Source organism: Bos mutus, chromosome 2 (assembly GCF_027580195.1).
Source record: "Bos mutus isolate GX-2022 chromosome 2, NWIPB_WYAK_1.1, whole genome shotgun sequence".
In the NCBI taxonomy this organism is placed as follows: Eukaryota; Metazoa; Chordata; class Mammalia; order Artiodactyla; family Bovidae; genus Bos; species Bos mutus.
The window spans coordinates 126,269,725-126,294,331 of NC_091618.1; the positions used below are offsets into that span (position 1 = coordinate 126,269,725).

A 24,607-nucleotide genomic window follows, 5' to 3' on the forward strand; every position below is an offset into this window, starting at 1 on the left:
ATAAAATAAGGAGAATGATTGCTTTTCCTAAATCACAAGAGATGGTTTATGCTTTGTGTGACTTAAAGTCTTTGTCTTCCCGTTTGTATTTTAGCAGGATGTTTCTTCTGGTGGGAGCGCCCAAAGCAAACACTACCCAGCCTGGGATTGTGGAAGGAGGGCAAGTCCTTAAGTGTGACTGGTCTTCTCACCGTAGGTGCCAGCCAATTGAGTTTGATGCCACAGGTAAGCATTTATATGGTGGCCCCTTTTCTTAATTTCTGTTACTTATATTTTCCCCCTATCTTTACCTCCCTCCATTTGACATAGTTTAAAACATTTAATTTTTGAAAGTACTTGCATTAGCTTAAATGTAACAATTTAATGACATATATATATAAGTACTTCAGATCCCCAGAGAGTTAAAGACAAATGACTTATTATATGATTTTTTGTTTTTTGTACAATTTTGTGGCATGTGAAAGCCTTAATACATTGTGTTTCTATTGCTTTAGATGTCTCCAACTTTAACTGGTAATGTAACCTGCAGAAGTCTGGGGAAATCTATTAAAATATTTTTGCCAACAGAGAAAGGACAAAAAGCTTTCTTTGAAGAGGTGCAAAAATTTTTTATCAAAAACCAGTTGAGTAATCTTTTGTATTCAAGTAGATTTGGTTGACTTAAAAAAATTCTTTTCTAGAATTTATTGGGGAAATAATATGTTATGATTCTGATAACATTAAAGTTTTCTCTACAGGGACAATTCCACTGTGGTGGTAAGGAGAAAGATAGGATAAGATGAGAAATAAATAATTGTAAGTTTTTCACTTACATAGGTAAAATAAAATATGCATAATCCTATATATATTTCTGTTGGTATATTTATCTACATTTGTGAAAGCTTAGAGAATCCTTAAAGAAAGAGTTTGACATTCTTCAGGTGCAATAGTCTGCATAATTTTTTTAACAATGTTGATTTGCTGGCTTTGACAGAATATTTTAAGATAAGTCTGAAGAAAATTAATATTTTTTTCCATATTGTTATTTACTGCTAGTTCTAAAATTCATTCTGGGAATTATACTATCAATTAAACAGAAATCATGATATGGACTGTTCCATTTGATATCATGATCAGTGCCAAAATGAATGTCATTAAGCCAGTTCTTTATAGGAATCAGGTCACGTTTGCTTTTTTCCATTTGAAACCATCTGCATTAAACCTTGTTTTTTTCCCCATATATATGGCATTTGGAAAACTCTAGGAGTATGTAAAAGATTCAGTTTTACCACAAATAGAGAAATATATCTGTGATTCAGGGTATTACTGGTCAGGGCTTTTATGTCTTTTGACAAAATATGCATATTAATGAATAAAACTGTTGAAATGTTCAGATATATTTCTGTATTCAACACCATAGGTTTTGTGCAGTGCAAGGTAATTTATTAACTGGTCTTTATTGAAATTTGTTTATTGAAAAAATTTCAAACAGTTTAAAAGAGTAGACAGTGAGAAATGGATTTGCTCACATCAGCCTGCTTAGAGGCTACCACTTGAAACAATTTCTTTTATCTTCTTAGAATTTTCTTATTCTTACATATCTATATATCCTTTTAAAAAAAAAGCAACTCACGAAATAGGAGTCTTCTATATATTACTAAGGCACCTGAGTCAACCCCCTCCGCCTCCTAATATAATCTCTTATAGACATATATAGATTTACCGCATTCTTTGCCAATCATGGTGATTATTCAGTTTTATGTACATACAGTCCATATTGTTTATCTCTTGCCAGCAGGCAGGGCAGTCCATGGGTTCACCCCGGTCAGCATCCTAGGCATTCTCGGCACACAGTAGCGTGGGGAACGGTGGAGAGGAGACCTGGAGGGGCAGATGGAAAAGAGCCAGCACCACCCTCTGCAGTTCTCCACGCTTCTGCCCCCGGTAGCCCTGCTGTTTGTTCTCTAGAGCAGCCAGAGTGATTCTTTTAAAATAATATTCAGATTGTAACATTCCCATTCAGATTCCACTGAATGGACAGATTCCACTTCCATCTGTCTCACAGTAGCTAAGAGGACTCTTGAGTATTCCAGCCCACTGTTTCTGTCTTTATCTTCATGCTCTTCCAGCCTCACTGGGTCTCTTTGCAGAGGTTTGTAAACAGTAGGCACATTCTCACCTCACCTTTGCCTGGACTATTTCCACTGCCTGAAACATTGATTCCCCGAATGTACATTGGGTGCCCCTCCATCACCTCTTCTGGGAATTCCTCAAATGTCATTTTCTCAGTTATGTGCTAACCTTCTTATTTAAAATTCCAATTCCCTCTTTCCCACTGTGTGCTCCCATCGTCTTCTCCCCTTTATTTTTTTCCTTAGTACTCACGCTGCTGTACAATTTATTTTTAGTTAATTTGTTTTAGTTATCCTTTCCTTCAATTAGGATATGTATTCCATGGGGATTGTTTTTATCTGTTTTGGTCACTGCTGCAATCCCAGGGCCTAAAACAGTGCCTGACACCAGTGGTACCCAATACATTAAGTAGATGAATGAATGAGTCATAAGAGCTTTTTCTATAGTGAGGAAATTGCTAAAGTCCTTCAGTTGTACATTGACATGTATGGACTTTTTCTATTCTTTTTGCCCTTGTTTATGATAGTTCTCCAATCATTTTGTATAGCCTCTCAGACTTCTCTTATGAAAAAAATATACAAATAGTATTTTTTCCATTACAGTTTTTATCCAAATAGTGTTTGAATTTAAGAAAACAGGACAATATGGTTTTCAGTAATCTAGTCATAAACATGTATTATCTGGAACTAGCACCATCAGACTGTATCTTGACTATGAAAGAAATGCTTACAACTTACAGCATCCTCCTTAACATTCCTCACACCTCTGTCCCATCCTGGCCCAAATACCTCACCATCTCTGCACCACTGATGTCTTTTATCTTTTTCATTATCTCAAGAGAGATAGTGGCATTTCTGTTTCCCTCATCCTCAGTCTTGAGTCAGGGGAGATAGTGAAAGTGAAAGTGAAGTTGCTCAGTCGTGTCCGACTCTTTGCGACCCATGGACTGTAGCCTACCAGGCTCCTCTGGCCATGGGATTTTCCAGGCAATAGTACTGGAGTGGATTGCCATTTCCTTCTCCAGGGGATCTTCCCAACCCAGGGATTGAATCCTGGTCTGCTGCATTGTAGACATTGAAGTCCTGCTGACTTCCCAGGGAGATAGTAGCTGAGGGGATAAATGTGGTTTCTGGAAGCAAACCGCCTGGGGCTTAACCCAGCCCTGTCATTTACTGCTGTTAAACTTTTCACAGTTTACTAACAGGTTACCACCCTCTCCCTGACACAGTGCAGGCATGTGTTAAAAGGAATGAGTTGATTCCTATGGAGTTAAATGGAATGTTAAAACATGTGACCTACTTGGTGCAGGGCCAGGCCCACTACAGTCACTCACTTCGTATCTGTTGTTGTTCTGTTGCTCAGTCATTTCCAGCTCTGCGACTTGGTGGACTGCAGCGCACCAGGCTTCCCTGTCCTTCACCATCTCCTGGAGTTTGCTCAAACTCATGTCCACTGAGTCGGTGATGCCAGCCAACAGTCTTGTCCTCTGTCCTCCCCTTCAAGTTGCTTTGTACTGTTAATACTTCTCCCTTCTCAGGGACCCTGCTTACTTTCATTTGTCTCTATGATCCCGCCCTTCCCCCGTACTCCTTTTTAAAATTTTTTTAAAAAGAAAACAACTTTCAAACATGCTTTACTTTTTCCTACCTGAAAAATTAATTGAAACAGCTTTCCCTTGAGCTTGTGTCTTCTCTTAGCCATTTTCCTTTCTCCTTTTCTTCACAAGCAATATACTGAACACTCTGCCTCCGTTTATCACCTCCCATGCTCAGCTACTTCAATCTGGAGGCTCCCTGAACCCAACCCAGCATTGCCCAAACTCAAATCGCTGGTGGCAGCTCTGCCTCAGTGGACACTTGATCCCTCATCCACCACTGTCTTATTTAAAGTTGCCACTTTGTGCCTGTCTGGAACTATCTTGTCCTCTTATTCCTCCTGACCTTTAAAAAAAAAATTATTGATGTATAGTTGATTTATCATGTGTTAATTTCTTCTATACAGCAGAGTGACTCAGTTATATATGTGTTTTTTTCATGTTCTTTTCTATTATGTTTTCTCATAGGATATTGAATATAGTTCCCTGCCTCCTAGCCTTCTTGGGACTCTTGTGGAGTTTGCCCTTTGACTCTTCTTTCTTCGCTCTCTCCATCTGTATTTGTTATACATCGTCATATCATGAAAAGGAAATAGACCATGGAGTCACACAGACCTGCGTTCAAATCCAGGCTCTGCCATTTTTTCCAGTGTTGTTGTTTTCTAGTTGCTCAGTCACGTCTGACTCTTTGTGACCCCATGTACTGAAGCCAGCCAGGCTCCTCTGTTCATGGGATTCCCCAGGCAAGAATATTGGAGTGGGTTGCCATTCCCTTTTCCAGGGGTTCCCAATGTTACTTTGGAAAGATTGCCTACCTTTCCACAGCTGTACTATATTCCAGGGGTGATCATGAAATGTTTCAGTTATTTAATTTATTTTCTCTGCTTTATTGTGTTTCTGAGTCCAGAGGAGACTTCAGTGCTTTAAAGGGCTCCATCCTCATTTTTTTGAATATTTGGGAAATAAAATTTATTGTTGTTCAGTCACTAAGTTGTGTCCAACTCTTTGTGACCCCATGGACTATAGTATGCCAGGCTTCCCTGTCCTCCATTGTCTCCTGGAGTTTGCTCAAATTCATGTCCATTGAGTTGGTGGCAGTATCTAATCATCTCTTCTGCCGCCTCCTTCTCCTTTTGCATTCAATCTTTCCCAGCATCAGGGTCTTTCCCACTGAAAGACCATATTGTTACTACTTCTCCTGTTATTACTGCACTGGCTCGTAGCATCAGGTGGCCAAATAATTGAAACTTCAGCTTTAGCTTTAGTCCTTCCAGTGAATATGCAGTGTCGATTTCCTTTAGGATGGACTGACTTGATCTCCTTGCAGTCCAAGGGACTCTCAAGAGTCTTCTCCTCCAAAGCACAGTTAGAAAGCATCAGTTCTATGGTGCTTAGCCTTCTTTATGGTCCAGCTCTCATACCTACACATGACTGCTGGAAAAACCATAGCTTTGACTATATAGACCTTTTTTTTTTTTTTTTGAAGTGAAAAGAAATCATTCTAATATACACACTTTCACTTCATTAATTCAACAGTGATTTCTGATAGGCATGCTCATCCATTTAGTTTTGCTTCAAGTTTATTCTTCAACATAGAGCCACCTTCCTAATGAGATAGTTGAGTTGAACTATTTATTTTTAAAGAGTACAATGTACCTTGTCCTCAAAGAGTTTTATCAACTTTAACATTTTCAAAGAGCCCTATGAGGGTGCTCATTATGGTGGTTTCCCCCTGAAACTTCCCATTTGGAAGATTGCAAAACAGACTAGGATCTTCCCCAGTCTATCGGTTGCTTATATTCATATCACAACCCAGGTGGGTAAGAGGTAGAGATTGAATGATAAATAGATTGCCTCCAATCCCAGCTGGGTGAGAGAGCTTCATGTTTAGAAAGGAAGCCAAATCATGAAAACTTTCCTAATGGTGTGATTTATTCCAGGATTCTTTTGAACTTAAGTAGGGAATTTAATCCTTGTGCACAGTACTCTTCTTTATGGCTTTCTTGAGTTTTCCTCTCCAGCCATCATTCTCTAGCCAGGTGATTGATTATACTTGCTGTAGAACTGAAAGCATGAAGTCTCTTTCTCTTTCATAATTAAAGGTGGTGATAGTCTTCTCATTTCCTACCAAATGGATCCAACCACACTTTCAGCCATGGTGGCTGCATGTCTTCTTGAACAGTGCCAGCTTGATTTATGGTTTGTTGCTTCTGTTACTCCTACAGTCGCATTAGGGTCTGGAAGTAGATGAGGTAGAGGGCGGCACCAATCAGGGAGATGAAGCTCCCGAAAATGAGAGCAGTGTGCAGATTCTGGGACACGGCTGTAGTTGGGGGCGGCCTGGATTTCTGTATAGACCTTTGTCAGCAAACAGTCTCTGCTGTTTAATATGCTGTTTATGTTTATCATAGCTTTCCTTTCAAGGAGTAAGCGTCTTTTAATTTCATAGCTGTAGTCACCATCTGCAGTGATTTTGGAACCCAGGAAAATAGTCAGCCACTGCTTCCACTTTTTCCCTTTCTATATGTCATGAAGTGATGGGACTGGATGCCATTATCTTAATTTTTTGAATGTTGAGTTTTAAGCCAGCTTTTCGCTCTCCTCTTTCACCCTCTTTAGTTCCTCTTCACTTTCTGCCATTAGAGTGGTATCATCTGCATATCTGAGGTTGTTGATATTTTTCCCAGCTGTCTGGCTTCCAGCTTGTGCTTCATCCAGCCTGGCATTTTGCATTATGTACTCTGCATAAGAATTAGATAAGCAAGGTGACAGTATATAGCCTTGTTGTAGTCCTTTCCCAATTTGGAACCATTTTGCCTTCTTGCATTTCTTTTTCTTTGGGATGTTTTGGTCACTACCTCTTGTACAGTGTTAGGAACCTCTGTCTATAGTTCTTTAGGCACTCTGTCTACCAGATCTAATCCCTTGAATCTATTCGTCACCTCTACTGTATAATCTTAAGGGATTTTTGATTTAGGTCATGCCTGAATGGCCTAGTGGTTTTCCCTACTTCCTTCAGTTTAAGCCTGAATTTTGCAATAAGGAGCTCATGATCTGAGCCACAGTCAGCTCCCAGTCTTTTTTTTGCAGACTGTATAGAGCTTCTTCATCTCTAGCTGCAAAGAATATAATCAATCTGGTTTCTGTATTGACCATCTGGTGATGTCCATGTGTAGAGTCATCTCTTGTGTTATTGGGAAAGGGTGTTTGCTATGACCAGTGTGTTCCCTTGACAAAACTCTGTTCAAGGCTGCTTCATTTTGTCCTTGGAGGCCAAACTTGCCTGTTACTCCAGGTATCTCTTGACTTCTGCTTTTGTACTTTAATCCCCTGTGATGAAAAGGACATCTGTTTTTTTTTTCCCTTTGGTATTTAGTTCTAGAAAGTCTTGTAGGACCTTCATAGAACTGGTCAACTTCAGCTTCTTCAACATCAGTGATTGGGGCATAGACTTGGATTACTGTCATGTTGAATGGTTGAATTTATAAAATTACTGTGATGTTGAATTTATAAAATTGTTTTATTTACATTAGCTCTTAGATGATGTATAGTAAATATTACGACTAGTGATTAGTATCATATTTCTAAAACTTCTAGGAATGCCCCTGAATTAGGTAAGCCCCTGTGACTTTTGCTAGCCAATGAAACATGAGCAGCAGTGTAGGTGGAAGGGTTTAGGAGTCGGGACATTGTTCTGCTCCTCCTCTTGCCAGATGCCGCAGTGAGTGGTGATAGTTTAAATGTTAGAGGCTCCCTCAGCGTAGTTTCCTGAGTGAGGATGATGTGAAGCTTAGGCTCTTTGACCCACAATGTATGTATATAGAATAATTTTTTGTTATTTTTGACTAATAGACATTCGGGATGCTTGTTACTTTAGCATAATGCAGCCTAACTGAATAATACGTGTAGGGATATTAAAACTAAGTAAAATTATCAGTAGTCAGCTTTTGGAAAATGGTTATTAAAACCCTTTCCTACTCTGCATGCCAACCCGAGTTCCTGTTAAGTTTCTTGTTCTATTTTATTGGGTCCTGAGTGGCTAAGTAAATAGATATTGTTGCTTTGCTAAGAATGGCCCCTGGTTGGTAAATTGAATTTAGTTTAGGAGAAACTATAGACTATTAGTACCTGATGGGGAAGCCATAGCGTTAGCGTTCCCTGAGTGCATTGACTCTCATAACTGGCATGTCCTTTGTGGGAACTCTGAAAGTGCTGGCTGTGGGGTTTTTATAGGAGATAACCATTCCCATGGGGCATGAGACCTGACACACTGGTAGCTGTTTTATCCGCCAGATCTCGTTCATGTCTGAGCTGTGTCCTGGTGAGGCAAAGAGACATGCTCTGGACAGCTGTGTGTACTGCTGCAGAGGAAAGTTCATGTGAGGACTCTCTTAGGGAGGTATGTCCAGTTCTGTTCTAAAGCCTTGAAATAGACTGGTGCTGAGTGTGGCCTCTGGTGGTTTTGTGAGTCTGACCATTCAATTGAGTCCTGAGAATCCCTCCTGATAGTTGTATCAACATTTGATGTTTGTAACTGTATGAAGTACTTACTTTTTAGGCTCATTTATTTCTTGGGCTGTCTCTTTAAAAACAGAACAGTGACTTATCCCTTCTTGTAGTAAGAACAAATATCAGCTAGTTCCAGAATCACAATAAAGTTTTTTTACAGTAAGGTGCTTTTTGGAGATACTACAAATACTTGGTGTTAAATAGGTATTATCAATGTCCTTTCCCATTCCCTTTGTCTTCCTTTAAGATCAGCTTCTGCTATGCAGGCTGTCAACGCAGTAGGTACAGCTCTTTTTCTTTATTTAGCTAAAATTTACACTTCTTTTCTTTTCTTTCTGGTTGTCTTACATTGTGTTTGTTTTCCAGACTAGACTGTAAATTCTCCAGACAAATTTGTTTGTGCTCACCATCGCGTGCTAGTGAATAGAGATGTGCTTGGCATATGGTAGGCTGTGTGTGTGTATTTATTGCCTGCAGGTGTTGGGTTCTTCATGTAAAGCAATAAAAACTGCCTTTGGCTAAATTTTGCTGAATAGGAATTTATTGGCAGAATATTGGTAACTCGATAGTTTTCTGAATAATGGGTAAGAGAAGCTAACAGAGGAACTAGTAGTGCAGGGTCTTAACTGCTGTTGGACTTGCTGGTACTGGCTATGGGACAACACCATGAGAATAATTTCTTACCCATCTCTGGCTTTTGGCATCACTTGCTAGAGATTCAAAGCTTTTATGGTAGTATCTGACTGACTCTAAGAAATATGCCTATGCCTGTGTCAGAAAGTCTGTCTTACCTAGCACAGCTAAGAAATGATAGACTATGAGCTTGTTTAGAGAACTAAAATTACAGTTTTCAAATGAAGAAAAAGAATAGCAGTAAGAGAGTACCTTTTTCTCTTTTGGGTTGGAAAACAAGGTCATAGTAAGAAAACATCCAGTGTGTATCTGTGGTTGTTGTCCAGTTGCTAAGTCATGTCCAGCTCTTGGCAACCCCATTGGCTGTAGCACGCAAGGCTTCCCTGTCCTCCACTATCTCTGGAGTTTGCGCAGGTTCATTGTGTGTTTATTGCTGATCAGTAATTCATGAACCAATTTTATTTTCTCTTTACCAAAGATATACCTAGATATTAAACAGTGTATAACTTTGTAGGCCATTTTAGTGTGACTTGTCACATGCATTAAGACATGTAGCAGTAGCTAAGAAAGAAAATCTGGAGTTTGGTATTAGAATAGTGTAACACTTAGTTTCTTAGCTCTTAAAGAGGAAAGATGAATACTTGTAGTGTTTTTCTTTTTTTCTTATCCCAGGGCATGATTTTTGGTAGTGGAAGAGGAAGAAAGATTTTAAAAATTATGGTTGGAAGACTAGTCTAAATTTATGTCACTTTATGTCTGAGCAGTAGACACAAGTAGATTTATACTGAAATAAAGGAGGCAGACCCAGAAAGTCTTAACTCTGCAGAGAAAGGGCTTCCCAGATCAGTTGCTGGTATTTTAGGTAGCTAATAAAAGATAAGGTAGAATTCACCAGAGGCAAAAGAGAGTTCCAGGGCAGAGGAAACAAAATATGCATAGATTAGTAAAAGTGTTTTTGAAGGAAAATCAAATAATTCTATGTGACCTGCATGTGTACATTTTTCTATAAGATTTATATGCATAGGGTGAGAGTGTCTGAGGGCATGTTGAGAAATTAAGCTGGAAGTAAATGGAGGGAGGATCTAAATGAACTTTAAAAAGATAATTCAAGCCAGCAGTCTAACCAAATAAATTCACCATCGAGGCTAACACACATAGAGCATTGTATGAAAAATAAAAGGATCTAAAACCCAGTGGGTAGAGCTCTTGGTTCTTTGCCAGGCTAAGTAGATTTGATGTGAACTTTACAGAGAAAGTAACATTTTCAATACCTAGTCTATTAATTTTCTTAGTCATTATTTTTGGTAGAATTATACAGGTTACATGAAATAATGAATATTATATGGATAGCTCCAAAATACTGTAGACGTGTCTTTTAAACAAGGAAAATGTAGGGTTCTGTGATGAAAAGTTTAATTTAGTAGAAAATTCAGTCTGAGATGGTACGCTTATTTACTGCTTTGATTTTTGAATGATATTTGTGCATTACTGATCCTGCAGGAACAAAAGAAAACCTTAGTCTAAACTTCCTTATTTCATGGATTTGTTAAACTTAGTTCCTAAACATGCTCTCTTAATTTTTTTTTAAGCTTTTGACTTTGGCTTGTCTTCCTTGTTTTCTTTTGTTAACTTCTAAACATAAACTTTATTATGTTTCTAGTTGTGTCCTTTTGTGTGATTTGTCGTCTTGATTTTTCTTTTTCCTGCTGATTTCCTTGATGTAATATGTAAATAAAACCACAACTAGTATGTAAAAAGGAAAACCTCGTGTCTTATTTTACATACCTGTTCAGTGATTTCAGCTACTTTGAAATGGTAGTTACCCACTTAGGTTTTTAAACCCTTTCATCTAGTGACTCAGCAAAATTGGTAGGTTTTAACCAAGGTTTGCATAATGGTTGGAAACTGATTTTTCCCTAAATTGATAGAATAATCTGAACTTTGAGACATGGGTTGAATTACTGAAATTTAAAAGGTCATTTTGGGGTATGATTTGTTTATTTTCTAACATGATTTTTAAAAAAATTTTTTGAGATATAATTGATTTACAATATTTTATACATTTCAGATATACAACATGGTGATTCACAATTTTTAAAGATTATACTCCATTTATAGTTATTATAAAATAGTGCCTATATTTTCTGTGCTCTACAATATACCCTTGGAGCTTGTTTATTTATACACAGTAGTTTGTTATCTCTTATTCCCCTACTTCTAAAAAAACAAAATGATTGTTATGTAGAAACCATAATTTATCTGAATGTAGATGGCAACCCACTTGTATTCTTGCCTGGAGAATCCCATGGACAGAGGAGCCTGGTGGGCTATATAGTCCATGAGGTCGCAAAGGAGTCGGACACGACAGCACACAGCACACAGATGTGGAAAAGTAGAACTTAAACAAGTCTACTTTAGTATAAGGACTAATGATCTGTGTATTTTAAGAAGTGAAAGTATTCTAAAATTGTGTTATGTTGGTATGCAAAACATTATCAAGAATATTATGTAGCAAGATAGGGTTAGTCTGTTATCTCAGTTTTGTCTTCATGCCTGATTAATTTCTTATTCTTTTTATCACAAGTTACTATAAATACATTTGGAGGCTTAAAAACAACACAAATTTATTATCTTCAGTTTTGAAGGTCAGATGTCTCATGGGGCCCAAATCAAGGTCTGCAGTGCTGCATTGCTCTTGGGGGCTCCAAGGAAGAAGCCATTTTCAGGCCTTTTCTAACTTGAAGAGGCCACTCATCTTCCCTGGCTTGTAGCCTCTTCCTCTGTTTTAAAAGCCAGGATTGACTGGTTGAGTCTTTGTCAGGCCACATCACTGATACTGACTCTCCGGCCTCCCTGCTGTGACTGCTGCTCCTGCTGCTGCTGCTAAGTCGCTTCAGTCGTGTCCGACTCTGTGCGACCCTACAGACGGCAGCCTACTAGGCTCCTCTGTCCCTGGGATTCTCCAGGCAAGAATACTGGAGTAGGTTGCCATTTCCTTCTCCAATGCATGAAAGTGAAAAGTGAAAGTGAAGTTGCTTAGTCGTGCCTGACTCCTAGAGACCCCGTGGACTGCAGCCTACCAAGCTCCTCCACCCATGGGATTTTCCAGGCAAGAGCACAGGAGTGGGGTGCCATTGCCTTCTCCGCCCTGCTGTGACTACCTCAGGCCTACTGAGATAATCCTGAGTAACTTTCCATTGCAAGGTCCTTAACTGAATCATACCTGCTAGGTTCCTTTATGTAATGTCCTATATCCAGGTGTGACATTTCACGTGGTGTGAAGTTTCCAGGGATAAGGATTTGAACGTCTTTGGTGGCGAAGTGGGGGTAGTGGGGATTATTCTGTTGTCACAGAGCCCTTTTAAATATTTTGTTTGATATTGGTTAGAGGCTTCCCTGGTGGCTTAGCGGTAAGCAATCTGCCTGGAATGCAGGAGACATAGATTTGATCTCTGAGTCGGGAAGATCCAGACATGGCAATGCGGGCTGAGGAGCCTGGTGGGCTACAGTCCATAGGGTTGCAATGAGTTGGACACGACTGAAGCATCTGAGCACGCATGCACACCCATACTATAAGCTACTTTAAGGGCACAACCATGATTGTATAAGTCGGCCTTGTTTTCTCTCTCTTTGTTTTTGCTTTGGCTCTGTTGTTATGGGGAATGCAAACTAGAAGGTGAAGGCTCAAATCCATGTCCTGACACTTACTAGATGTGACCTCGGGCAAGTGATTCAAGTTTGCCAGCCTTAAATTTTCCCATTTGTCAAATAAGCATAAGACCTACGCCTCAAACTTGTATGTGGATCAAATGAGATAATGTCTGTGAAGAATGTCTTCATCCTTCTTCTTCATAAATGATGAAGAAGGATACAAATGAAGAAAGGATAGTTGACATCATGCTCATACTGCAGCTGTGGGGAAGTGAATGATTATGGAAAAGGGATAAAATTAAGATAACTGTGGATATCCTTGGTCTGTGTTGTAACCTCTTATGATAACATTTAGGAAAATCTTCTTGCAACACGCTTTCCTTTTTCAGGAAGCAGATGTTACTGACAGATTGACCATTGCCCAGTTTTCTTAATAGTAAATCTTTTCTCAGAAGTTAAACAGATGATGAGCACTGACAGGAAAACATGTAGCACCTGGCACCGTTGCAGTCTCTTTGTTTAGGAATGTGGACTTGCCTGCGTGATTTGTTAAATACATCTCTCTTATAAAAGGAGAAGCACCTACATTTATGTCCCACATTCAGGGAATTGGTGGCACCTTTCACCAACAATGTCTGTCCTAGAGAAGGTCATTAGGTCATTGCCCTCCATCCAAGTGACTTGCTGGAACACTTACCACCTGTTCCCAGAAGGGCTTGGCTGTGTAGACTGTGGGCAAACCCTGGCTATGCCAATTTTCCAGTCAAGAAAAATGCTGTGGAGTATTTTCTGAAAATTACTGTGCTTTGTATTTAATAGAAAGTAGAAAACTGAGCCGCTCTCTGGCTTCTGCGTCATACAGTTGCCAACTCAGTGCAATTAAAACAATCAGGCTGACTCAAAAGCCACCTGTTTGCCTTTGTCCTCCTGGTGGATTTTCTGTCTCAGAATGGTGTCAAGATACCTGTCCAGGTGCAATAGTCCTGCAAATTAGAAAGGTAAAAAACACGGAGAAAATAGTCTCCCTTCCCTTGTTACTACAAAATAAGTTTATACTAAAGAATTACATATGTGGGTTTTTTTACTTTTTGTTTAGCGTGTCTGTGTTTATTCACATATGTTGTTTTTTAATGAAACTGTTTCTCCTAATGTACTCTATTGTTCCCCAGTAGAGAATTACACAATTGAAGAACTGGCAGACAACCTAGAAATCAATGAATCCAGTTCTTTTATTACTAGTTGACTACTACTCATGCAGTTAGTTGGTGTTTTAACACTTTAAATTTTTACTGAAGCTGAGCACGTGTAGTCCTTTAAAGACCATCCTCTTCCCAGCCTGTTTGGACCTGACTCGTCCCCATTATTTTAAGACTTAACGGTGACTTTTGTTTTTTTTTCTTTTGGTAAAGAGTTTTTGTTTTAAAATGTTAGACGCTTTCAGGATCATTTCCTTCTCATCTCTAGGAGGAAACAAACCAGCATTGATAGAGCACTGGGTGTTTTCAAAGGGCCTGTATTCTTTGTGCTGGCTCCATCAGAAGCATCAGAATTGCTCATGGAAGGAGAGGGAGATTTTGATTCTCTGTTCCCCGTGATGGTAATAAATCAGTCAGTAAATAAATACCAATCCCGGGTGAAATGAGCTTTATCATATTTTCTTCTGGCTCTACTTTTCTGACACTTCTTGTTTGCTTTTGAAAAACAGCTGTATCTAATATATATAAAAGATATTCTTGGATAGCTCTGTGTAAATTAGTAATACTTGCTCATGTTCATAGACTATGATTTATTTTTACATTTGCAAGTGATTAGTTTTTCAGTAGTCTGTGGCCCCAAACACTGGATTTAAAGATCTTTATCTCTTTTCATTTTAAAGTCAGTACAGTTACGCTTTTAGAGATATTTAAAGACACTTTAAAGTTTATAAAGCAAATAATTCTTTTACTAATACTAAAGTATAACCATTGCATATTGTCTTCCAGAGTTTCTTATATTAAGAAACTGTGTTTTCTTAGTCAGAGAAGTTTATTAACCTCCATTTTGGTCATCAGTAATATCTGGAATTTTGGTTTTTTTTAAATGAATTATTTTTCACAACATTCTAGTCCAGTAGTTTGAGTACTAGGAAATATAATGTTTACTGACTATACGAAGAATAATGCTTATAAAAATTGCTAGGAGAGCTTGTTCAACCTAAATGTTCTTGAATTTCATGAGCTAAAACTCTTATGTATGGAAGACAAAAATGTAAACCTTAGGTTAATTAAAAGGGGATATATAAGCTCCTGACAGAGCTTTTATATGTGAAGGTTTTTGAATATATACCCACACTACTTTTTTTTCACTTTTTGAAACATACAAACAATACATATTCATTGATTTAAAAAAATGAGAAAACTCCAAAGGGCAAAAAGAAAAGAAAAATCTCCCAAATCTCACCACCGAGGAAATCAGTAGTTATAGGATATGTTTGGTTGTGTGTGTATAACATGTTTGTGTATGTACCTTGTTTATTATGTTTTTGTTCTTTTAAATTATTATTTAGGGTTAAATGAAATTTGGAAATCAGAGGGATGTGTGTTTTTAACACATTGTTGTAATTTAGTTGCTAAATCGTGTCCACCTCTTTTGTAACCCCATGGACTCTAGCCTGCCAGGCTCCTCTGTCCATGGGATTTCCCAGGTGAGAAAACTGGAGTGTGTTGCCATTTCCTTTTGCAGGAGGACTTTCCTGAACCAGGGATTGAATCCGTGTTTCCTGCTTGGCAGACGGATTCTTTACCAGGGAGCCACCAGGGAAACTCCCTTTAACACATACTTGATACATATTTGTGAAGTAGGAAAACTCTCTAAACCAAACTTGATGTAATCTTTCTTAGTCTGGCAGATGAATCAAATTGTTTTAATTTGCATTTCTTGTTTCTAGGGAGGTTAAGTCTTTTCTCATGAAAAGAGGTTAAGTGAGGTTAGTTTCTAGTGTGGAGAAGGCAATGGCACCCCACTCCAGTACTCTTGCCTGGAAAATCCCATGGACGGAGGAGCCTGGTGGGCTGCAGTCCATGGGGTCGCTAAGAGTCGGACACGACTGAGCGACTTCACTTTGACTTTTCACTTTCATGCATTGGAGGAGGAAATGGCAACCCACTCCAGTGTTCTTGCCTGGAGAATCCCATGGACAGAGGAGCCTGGTGGGCTGCTGTCTATGGGGTCGCACAGAGTCTGACACGACTAAAGTGACTTAGCAGCAGCAGCAGCAGCAGCAGCAGCTTCTAGTTGAGGGTAAGGCTTTTCTCACTTTTCTAGTGAGATGGCAGCAAACAAAACCATCCTAAAGAAAAACGCAGGAAGGCAAAGTGGTTGTCTGAGGACACTTTACAAATAGCTGAGGAAAGAAGAGAAGTGAAAAGCAAGGGAGAAAGGGAAAGGCACACTCAGCTTCCCAGGTGGCGACAGTGGTAAAGAACTCACCTGCCAGTAAAGGAGACTCAAGAGACTCGGGTTCAGTCCCTGAGTTGGGGAGATCTCCTGGAGATGGGCATTGCAACCCACTCTAGTATTCTTGCCTGGAGAATCTCATGGACAGAGGAGCCTGGCAGGCTACGTATCCATAGAGTCACAGAGAGCTGGACGTGACTGAAGCAACTTAGCACAGCACACACCCAACTAAATGCAGAGTTCCAGAGGATAGCAAGGAGAGATAAGAAGGCCTTCTTCAATGAACAATGCAAAGAAATAGAGGAAAACAACAGAAAGGGTAAGACTAGAATCTCTTCAAGAAAATTTGAAATATCAAAGGAATATTTCATCCAAAGATGGGTACAATAAAGGATAGAAATAGGAAAGACCTTACAGAAGCAGAAGAGATCAAGAAGGGATGGTAAGAATACACAGAAGGACTATACAAAAAACATCCTTAATGACCCGGATAACCACGATGGTGTAGTCTCTAACTCAGAGCCAGACATTGTGGAGTGTGAAGTCAAGTGGGCCTTAGGAAGCACTGCTGCCAGTAAAGCTAGTGGAGGTGATGGAATTCTAGCAGAGCTATTTAAAATCCTGAAAGACGATGCTACTAAAGTGTTGCACTCAATATGTCAGCAAATTTGGAAAACCCAGCAGTGGCCACAGGACTGGAAAAGGCCAATCTTCATCCCAGTTCCCAAGAAGGGCAGTACTAAAGAATGTTCAAACCACCAGACAATTGCACTCATCTCCCATGCTAGTAAGGCTTTGCTCAAACCCTCCAAGCTAGGCTTCAACATTGCATGAACTGAGAATGTCCAGATGTTTAAACTGTGTTTAGAAAAGGCAGAGGAAGCAGAGATCAAATTGCCAACATTTGCTGGATCATAGAGAAAGCAAAGGAATTTCAGGAAAACATCTATCTCTGTTTCATTAACTGTGCTAAAGCCTTTGACGGTGGATCATAGCAAACTGTGGAAAACTCTTAAATAAAAGATGGAAATACCAGACCATGTTACCTGTCTCCTGAGAAACCTGTATGCAGGTCAAGAACCGAAAGTTAGAACCCTGTATGGAACAACTGATTGGTTCAGGATTGAGAAAGGAGTACAAGACTGTTTATTGTCACCCTGTTTATTTAACTTATACACAGAGTACACCATGAGAAATGATGGGCTGGATGAGTTACAAGCTGGAATCAAGATTGCCAGGAGAAATATCAACCACCTCAGATATGCGGATGATACTACTCTAAAGTAGTATGGCAGAAAGCAAAGAGGCATTGAAGAGATTCTTGATGAGGGTGAAGGAGGAGAGTGAAAAAGCCAGCTTAAGAAGAGTGAAGAGTGAAGTCGCTCAGTTGTGTCTGACTCTTTGCGACCCCATGGGCTGTAGCCTACCAGGCTTCTCCATCCATGGGATTTTCCAGGCAAGAATACTGGAGTGGGTTGCTATTTCCTTCTCCAGGGGATCTTCCCGATCCAGGAATTGAACCCCGGGTTTCCTGCATTGCAGGCAGACGCTTTACCCTCTGAGCCACCAGGGAATGAGGGTGAAGGAGGAGAGTGAAAAAGGCCACTTAAAACTCAATGTTAAAAAAACTAAGATCATGGCATCTGGTCCCATCACTTCATGGCAAATAGAAGGGGAAAAGGTGGAAACAGTGACAGATTTCCTCTTCTTGGGCTCTAAAATCACTGTGGATGGTGACTGCAGCCATGAAATTAGAAGACAGTTGCTTCTTGGCAGGAAAGCTATGACAAACCTAGACAGCATGTTAAAAAAGCAAAGGCATCACTTCTCTGACAAAGGTCCGCATAGTCAAGGCTATGATCTTTCCAGTAGTCACGTACGGATGTGAGAGCTGGACAATAAATAAGGCAGAGTGCTGAAGAATTGATGCTTTCAAATTGTGGTGCTGAAGAAGACTCTTGAGAGTCCCTTGAAAAAGCAAGGAGATCAGACCAGTCAATCATAAAGGAAATCAACCCTGAATACTCTTTGGAAGGAATGACGCTGAAGCTCCAGTACTTTGGCCACTGATGTGAACAGCTGACTCATTGGAAGTGACTCTGATGCTGGTTAAGATTGAAAGCCTGAGGAGAAGAGGGTGACAGAGATTGAGATGGCTGGATGGCATCACTGATTCAATGGACATAAACTTGGGCAACCTCCGGGAGATGGTGAGGGACAGGGAAGCCTGACCTGCTGCAGTCCATGGGGTGGCAAAGAGTTGGACATGACTTGGCGACTGACAACAACAATTTGCATTTCTGATTTCTAGCGAGGTTAAGTCATATTAGGTTAAGCTAATATGTTTATTAGCTCTTTCTGTATTTTTTTTTTTTTGTATTGTCTATTTGTATTCTTGGTCTGTTTTCCTACTGATACATCTGTTTTTTTGTTGATTTTGAAAAGTCTTTATTACATATATACATTTCTACTGTGTGGCAGCTACTTTTCTGCCTGACAAGTTTGTCATTTTTTAGGAACAATATTGAGATATAATTTTACATATTTATAGCATTTTGCAGATATTATTAAAATTGAATTCCAGAGCATTTCTATCACCCTTTATAAAGAAACGTCATGTTCATTATCAGTCACTGCCCATTTGCACCCCCATTGATATTAAAATGTGCTCATGAGGTACTACTAAAAAGTGCTGCTAATTATAATTATGTCACCATTGACTGTAATACATATTCATATTTCAAAGATGTTGATATCTGAATATTTGCAACTCTGAATCAATAAAATACATTATTTCCCAATAGTATTATCTTACTTACATAGTCAGTCAGCAGCTGTCTGATTACTTCATTTTCTTTCATATTTCTTTTATAGTATTTGTAACTGTCTGAAAATATCTTACATAATTGGTTATTATTTCTCTCCCTTGAAAGCAGGGATCTTATCTGTCTCATTTAACTGTTATACTCCATGCATTTAGATGTAGGAATTGCCCATGATTTATTTATTTAACTGAATGATCAAAGAGATTTCTTTCTCTGCCCTGTTAATTTTCACATAAATAAGCAAGCCATATTGGGAGATTTTTCTTTCAGGCAGATTTGTTACAGGAAACATGATTGAACAAAAGTGATGTCTGAGGTAAAAAGCTACTTAAGGAAGATTCCAAATTGTCTCATTAAATGGTGAATATGAAGTGGCATTATTGTTTTTAATTGAGGTATAATTGACATATTAGTTTCAGGTGTACAATATAATGATTTGATTTTGTGTATATTGCAAAATGTTGACCGTAATAAGTCTAATTAATTTATCATATACAGTTACAAAATATTTTTTTCTTGTAGTGAGAACTTTTGAGATTTACCCTTTTAGCAACTTTCAAGTATGCAGTATGTTACTATTAACTGTAATAAAGTCACCATGCTGTACGTTATATTGTTTTAATAGCCACTTTTTAAGGGCAAAATGTAAACTCTCTGAGGACCCACATCATATCATTGTTTGTAAAGTAATGGAAACTAAATGACTAAATACACAGATAACTTCCAAATAGGGCTTCATTGGTTTGCTTTTCTAATGCTTTGGCATTCTTGCCTTTGGCCTTTTCAGAAAAGGTGACGTAATCTTATTGTTCCCAAGGAGATTCTTTAGGCATGAAAAGAAGAAACAAAATGTAGTTTCAGGGTGATAAGGTGACTTTGTCTTAAAAATAATTCTGATTCTCCTGAAAGTTGAACAGTGTCTTTTCAAACACTTGGAGGAAATGAGAGAAAAAAAGTGTTGGTTACTATAATCAGCAGGCCAATTCTAAAGCTGTGATAGTTTGTGTTGTTCAGTGTGCTTCTGTGCTGAAGTCCTCAATCATGGAAGTCTGATAAAGTGCAATGGCAAGGTCAAAAGCCAACCAAAATAGTAAATTTTCAAGTCTCAGGGGATGTACTTGCTAATTAACTTCAGGACTCTCTAGCAACATTTTCCTCTATGCATTTTTGAAAGTGACAGTATAGAGTCTTAATTTAAATAATATGGGGCAGTTTCTTCTCACTTTTGCCATTGCATGAGATTTTCTTTTTCCTTTGAAATTTACTTGGGAGATCAGAGCTAATATTCCAAGGGGTTTTACAGAACTGTGGACAGAAATCGTTGTTCTTTCTTGACTGTTGCCTGAGGTAGCATTTCCTCCAGCACTGGAATTTCTGCAGTTTGTCTGTATTAGATTTCCCTTTCAAGGTTGGTGGCATAGTCCAAGCAGCCTGGGGAGTTCCGGCATCACTCGAAATGGTGACTCAAGGCCATGACTCAAAATATTTACTTCCCTCATGCGCCCTGGATTAGCTGCCAGTTTCAGCCAGGTCATGAATGAACTTCTTGTCCGTGTGTTTGGTGAGCAGGCTTTCTTTTTCTTTCTCCCCACCCAATTCTATTCACACTGCATCTGAGTTAAACTTCTGCCTGAGATTGAATTGGGTATTTTAAGACTTGGTCTCTGAAAAAAAAAAAAAAAAAGTTCTGATTGGTAAAGAAGAACTTCCCATTGAGCAAACTTCTTAAAGAAATGGTAATTTGAGATTGTGAACCTGTTGAAGCTGAAGCCATTCAAAGCAATGGGTGGCATTAATACATGTTTTTTGGAAAACTGTTGACTTAAGTTTTAGATGTTAATGCATGCTGATACATTATAGCCAAATATATTTGACTTCTTTTGTGTGGTAATGTGATTGAAAACACAGTTGATAACTTGATGCCTTAAGATGTAATTATTGGGGGCATATCTAAGTTTTAAATAAGCTCCGGGCTGGAAAATCCCATGGATGGAGGAGCCTGGTAGGCTGTCGTCCATGGGGTCGCTAAGAGTCAGACATGACTGAGCGACTTCCCTTTCACTTTTCACTTTCATGCATTGGAGAAGGAAATGGCAACCTGCTCCAGTGTTCTTGCCTGGAGAATCCCAGGGGTGGGGGAGCCTGGTGGGCTTCTGTCTATGGGGTCGCACAGAGTCAGACACGACTGAAGCGACTTAGCAGCAGCAGCAGGGCTTTTCAAATGTGCTTTTTAATTAAAAAAAACAAAGAAAAAAGCCATATTGCCTGATGTTTTTTTACCTTTGACTGGTGTTTCTTATTTTTTAAAAAATCCTGTGGGCAAATTGCTTGCCATATTGGAAAGAACTGTGGATTTTTGTGTACCATAATACTTGATGATAAAAATAAAATTGAAGTATATGTAATACTTATTTTCTTGGGCATTTTTTAGCTTAAGCTTAACCTGGTGTCCACAAAAGCAGATATCCATAATCATAATGGTAGGGGTGCTATAGGAGCTTTTTTTTTTTAAAAAAAAAAAATAGGACACAGAACATGGTAGCAATGAGAAGCACATATTACTTAACAGTCATTGCAGTGTCCTGTGCTACCACTTACAAATTTAGAGAAAAGTCCATTTGTTTAGGGAAAAATATATATATGGAGGCAGTTTTTCAAAGTAGTAGGAAGAGAATTGGTATCATTTTACGGAGGAAACTTCTCTTCCATCTTTCAGGAGTATAATTGAAGAAAAATTGCTTAGCACAGAGGGCAATTGTAAAATGCCATGCAGCCCATTCTTAGCATTGTGTGAAAGCTCTTGACCACCTAGAGACTCTTTTCTCTAGTCACAGTGAACAACTCACGAGTCTCTAAAAATCCAGGAATACCCATTGCTCTCTTTCTTTGCACAGGGTTTTCTCTTGACCCAGAAAGCATACCCCTCCCCTGTACGCTGCCACCCTTTTCCCAGTGCTCTTTCCACTCCTCTGCCATCCCTCCACTGTAATTACTTGTCCCCACGACTGGGCTTTGTGTGTCAGATATTTCCTTCAGGGAAGACTACCATTTCATCATGTGTTAGAGTCATGGACGGTTGCAACTGAATTTTCAGTTAGGGTTTGGATCAAGCATGGAAGGAATAAGGTATTCCAGGTCAGAGGGCCTTGGGTAAAAAGGCCTACAGGTGGGAATGAGTGGTGTTTGTATAAGGCACTAGAGGCTCAGAGTAAGGGAACTCTTACATATAATAATACGTTTATCTGGGAAACTGAATAAAAATTTATCCATTAGAATAATATTCTATATTACATTCCATATTCCAGAAGGATTAGGAACCTTTATTTAGGAATTATCTTCACTTAGGAATGAGGTCATGCTCAGTTAGCTTATGCTGAGCTTCTTGAAATTCAAGAGGAAATGGATGTGACTTTGAGAGAATATGTAAGTCTGTTAAATCAAAATACAAATGTTACTGAACATGAAACTAAAGGAGATGTAGGAGGTGGATTAAATAAACTGCTGTGCAGTTGTAAATTACATAACAATGAAAATGGTGCTATAGGTCTACTTTTATTGACATGTTGTGACATGGAAAAAAGTATATACATTTATACAGAATAATAGAATTTTTTTTTAACCTTTTATTTTTTTTATTGAAGGATAATTGCTTTACAGAATTTTGTTGTTTTCTGTCAAACCTCAACAAGAATCAGCCATAGATACACATATATCCCCTCCCTTTTGAACCTCCCTCCCATCTCCCTCCCCATCCCACCCATCTAGGTTGATACAGAGCCCCTGTTTGAGTTTCCTGAGCCATACAGCACATTCCTGTTGGCTATCTATTTTACATATGGTAATGTAATTTTCCATGTTACTCTTTCCATACATCTCACCCTACTTCCCCTCTCCCAATGTCCATAAGTCCATTCTCTCTGTCTGTTTCTTCATTGTTGCCCTGTAAATAAATTCTTCAGTACCATTTTTATAGATTCTATATATGTGCGTTAGAATACGATATTTATCTTTCTCTTTCTAACTTACTTCACTCTGTATAATAGATTACAGGTTCATCCACCTCATCAGAACTGACTCAGATGCATTCCTTTTTATGGTTGAGTAATATTCCATTGTGTATATGTACCACAACTTCTTTATCCATTCATCTGTTGATGGCCATCTAGGTTGCTTCCATGTTCTAGCTATTGTAAATAAAGAGTGCTGGAGTAAACAATGGGAAACATGTGTCTTTTTCCATTTTTATTTCCTCAGGGTATATGCCTAGTAGTGGGATTGCTAGGTCATATGGTGGTTTTATTCCTAGTTTTTTAAGGAATCTCCATACCGTCTTCCATAGTGGCTGTATCAATTTACATTCCCACCAACAGGGCAAGAGTGTTCCCTTTTCTCCACACCCTCTCCAGCATTTATTGTTTCTAGACTTTTTGATGATGGCCATTCTGACTAGTGTGAGGTAATATCTCATTGTAGTTTTGATTCCCATTTCTCTAATAATTCATGTGTTCCAAAGCCTTTGACTGTGTGGATCACAATAAACTGTGGAAAATTCTGAAAGAGATGGGAATACCAGACCACCTGACCTGCCTCTTGAGAAATTTGTATGCAGGTCAGGAAGCAGCAGTTAGAACTGGACATGGAACAACAGACTGGTTCCAAATAGGAAAAGGAGTATGTCAAGGCTGTATATTGTCACCCTGCTTATTTAACTTCTATGTAGAGTACATCATGAGAAACACTGGGCTGGAAGAAGGACAGGCTGGAATCAAGATTGCCGGGAGAAATATCAATAACCTCAGATATGCAGATGACACCACCCTTATGGCAGAAAGTGAAGAGGAGCTAAAAAGCCTGTTGATGAAGGTGAAAGAGGAGAGTGAAAAACTTGGCTTAAAACTCAATATTCAGAAAACGAAGATCATGGCATCTGGTCCCATCACGTCATGGGAAATAGATGGGGAAACAGTGGAAACAGTGTCAGACTTTATTTTTTGGGGCTCCAAAATCACTGCAGATGGTGACTTCAGCCATGAAATTAAAAGACTCTTACTCCTTGGAAGGAAAGTTATGACCAACCTAGATAGCATATTGAAAAGCAGAGATATTACTTTGCCAACAAAGGTCCATCTAGTCAAGGCTATGGTTTTTCCTGTGGTCATGTATGGATGTGAAAGTTGGACTGTGAAGAAAGCTGAGCGCCGAAGAATTGAGGCTTTTGAACTGTGGTGTTGGAGAAGACTCTTAAGAGTCCCTTGGACTGCAAGGAGATCCAGTCCATTCTGAAGGAGATCAGCCCTGGGATTTCTTTGGAAGGAATGATGCTAAAGCTGAAACTCCAGTACTTTGGCCACCTGATGCGAAGAGTTGACTCATTGGAAAAGACTGATGCTGGGAGGGATTGGGGGCAGGAGGAGAAGGGGACGACAGAGGATGAGATGGCTGGATGGCATCACTGACTCGATGGACATGAGTCTGGGTGAACTCCGGGAGTTGGTGATGGACAGGGAGGCCTGGTGTGCTGCAGTTCATGGGGTTGCAAAGAGTCGGACACGACTGAGTGACTGAACTGAACTGAACTGAATAATTCATGATGTTGAGCATCTTTTCATGTGTTTGTTAGCCATCTGTATGTCTTCTTTGGAGAAATGTCTGTTTAGGTCTTTTTCCCACTTTTTGATTGGATTGTTTGTTTTTCTGGTGTTGAGTTGTATGGGTTGCTTATATATTTTGGAAGTTACTCCTTTGTCAGTTGTTTCATTTGCTATTATTTTCTCCTATTCTGAGGGTTGTCTTTTCACCTTGCTTATAGTTTCCTTTGTTGTGCAGAAGCTTTTAAGTTTAATCAGAT

General features: G+C 39.1%; 1 protein-coding gene and 1 pseudogene across 2 annotated transcripts in view; one reads left to right on the forward strand and one right to left on the reverse strand.

Annotated features, from left to right (window-relative positions):
• Positions 1-24,607, forward strand: part of ITGAV (integrin subunit alpha V) — a 108,854-nt gene that overhangs the window by 13,596 nt on the left and 70,651 nt on the right. Inside the window, exon 2 of one of the 2 annotated variants that reach the window (XM_070359325.1) lies at positions 98-225. In XM_070359325.1, the coding sequence (XP_070215426.1) occupies positions 98-225 (128 nt within the window). Of the gene's footprint in view, positions 1-94; positions 226-24,607 lie in introns of both variants that reach the window. The other variant, XM_070359315.1, reaches the window with a different exon arrangement.
• LOC102281672 (small integral membrane protein 20-like) lies at positions 5,582-6,069 on the reverse strand (annotated as a pseudogene).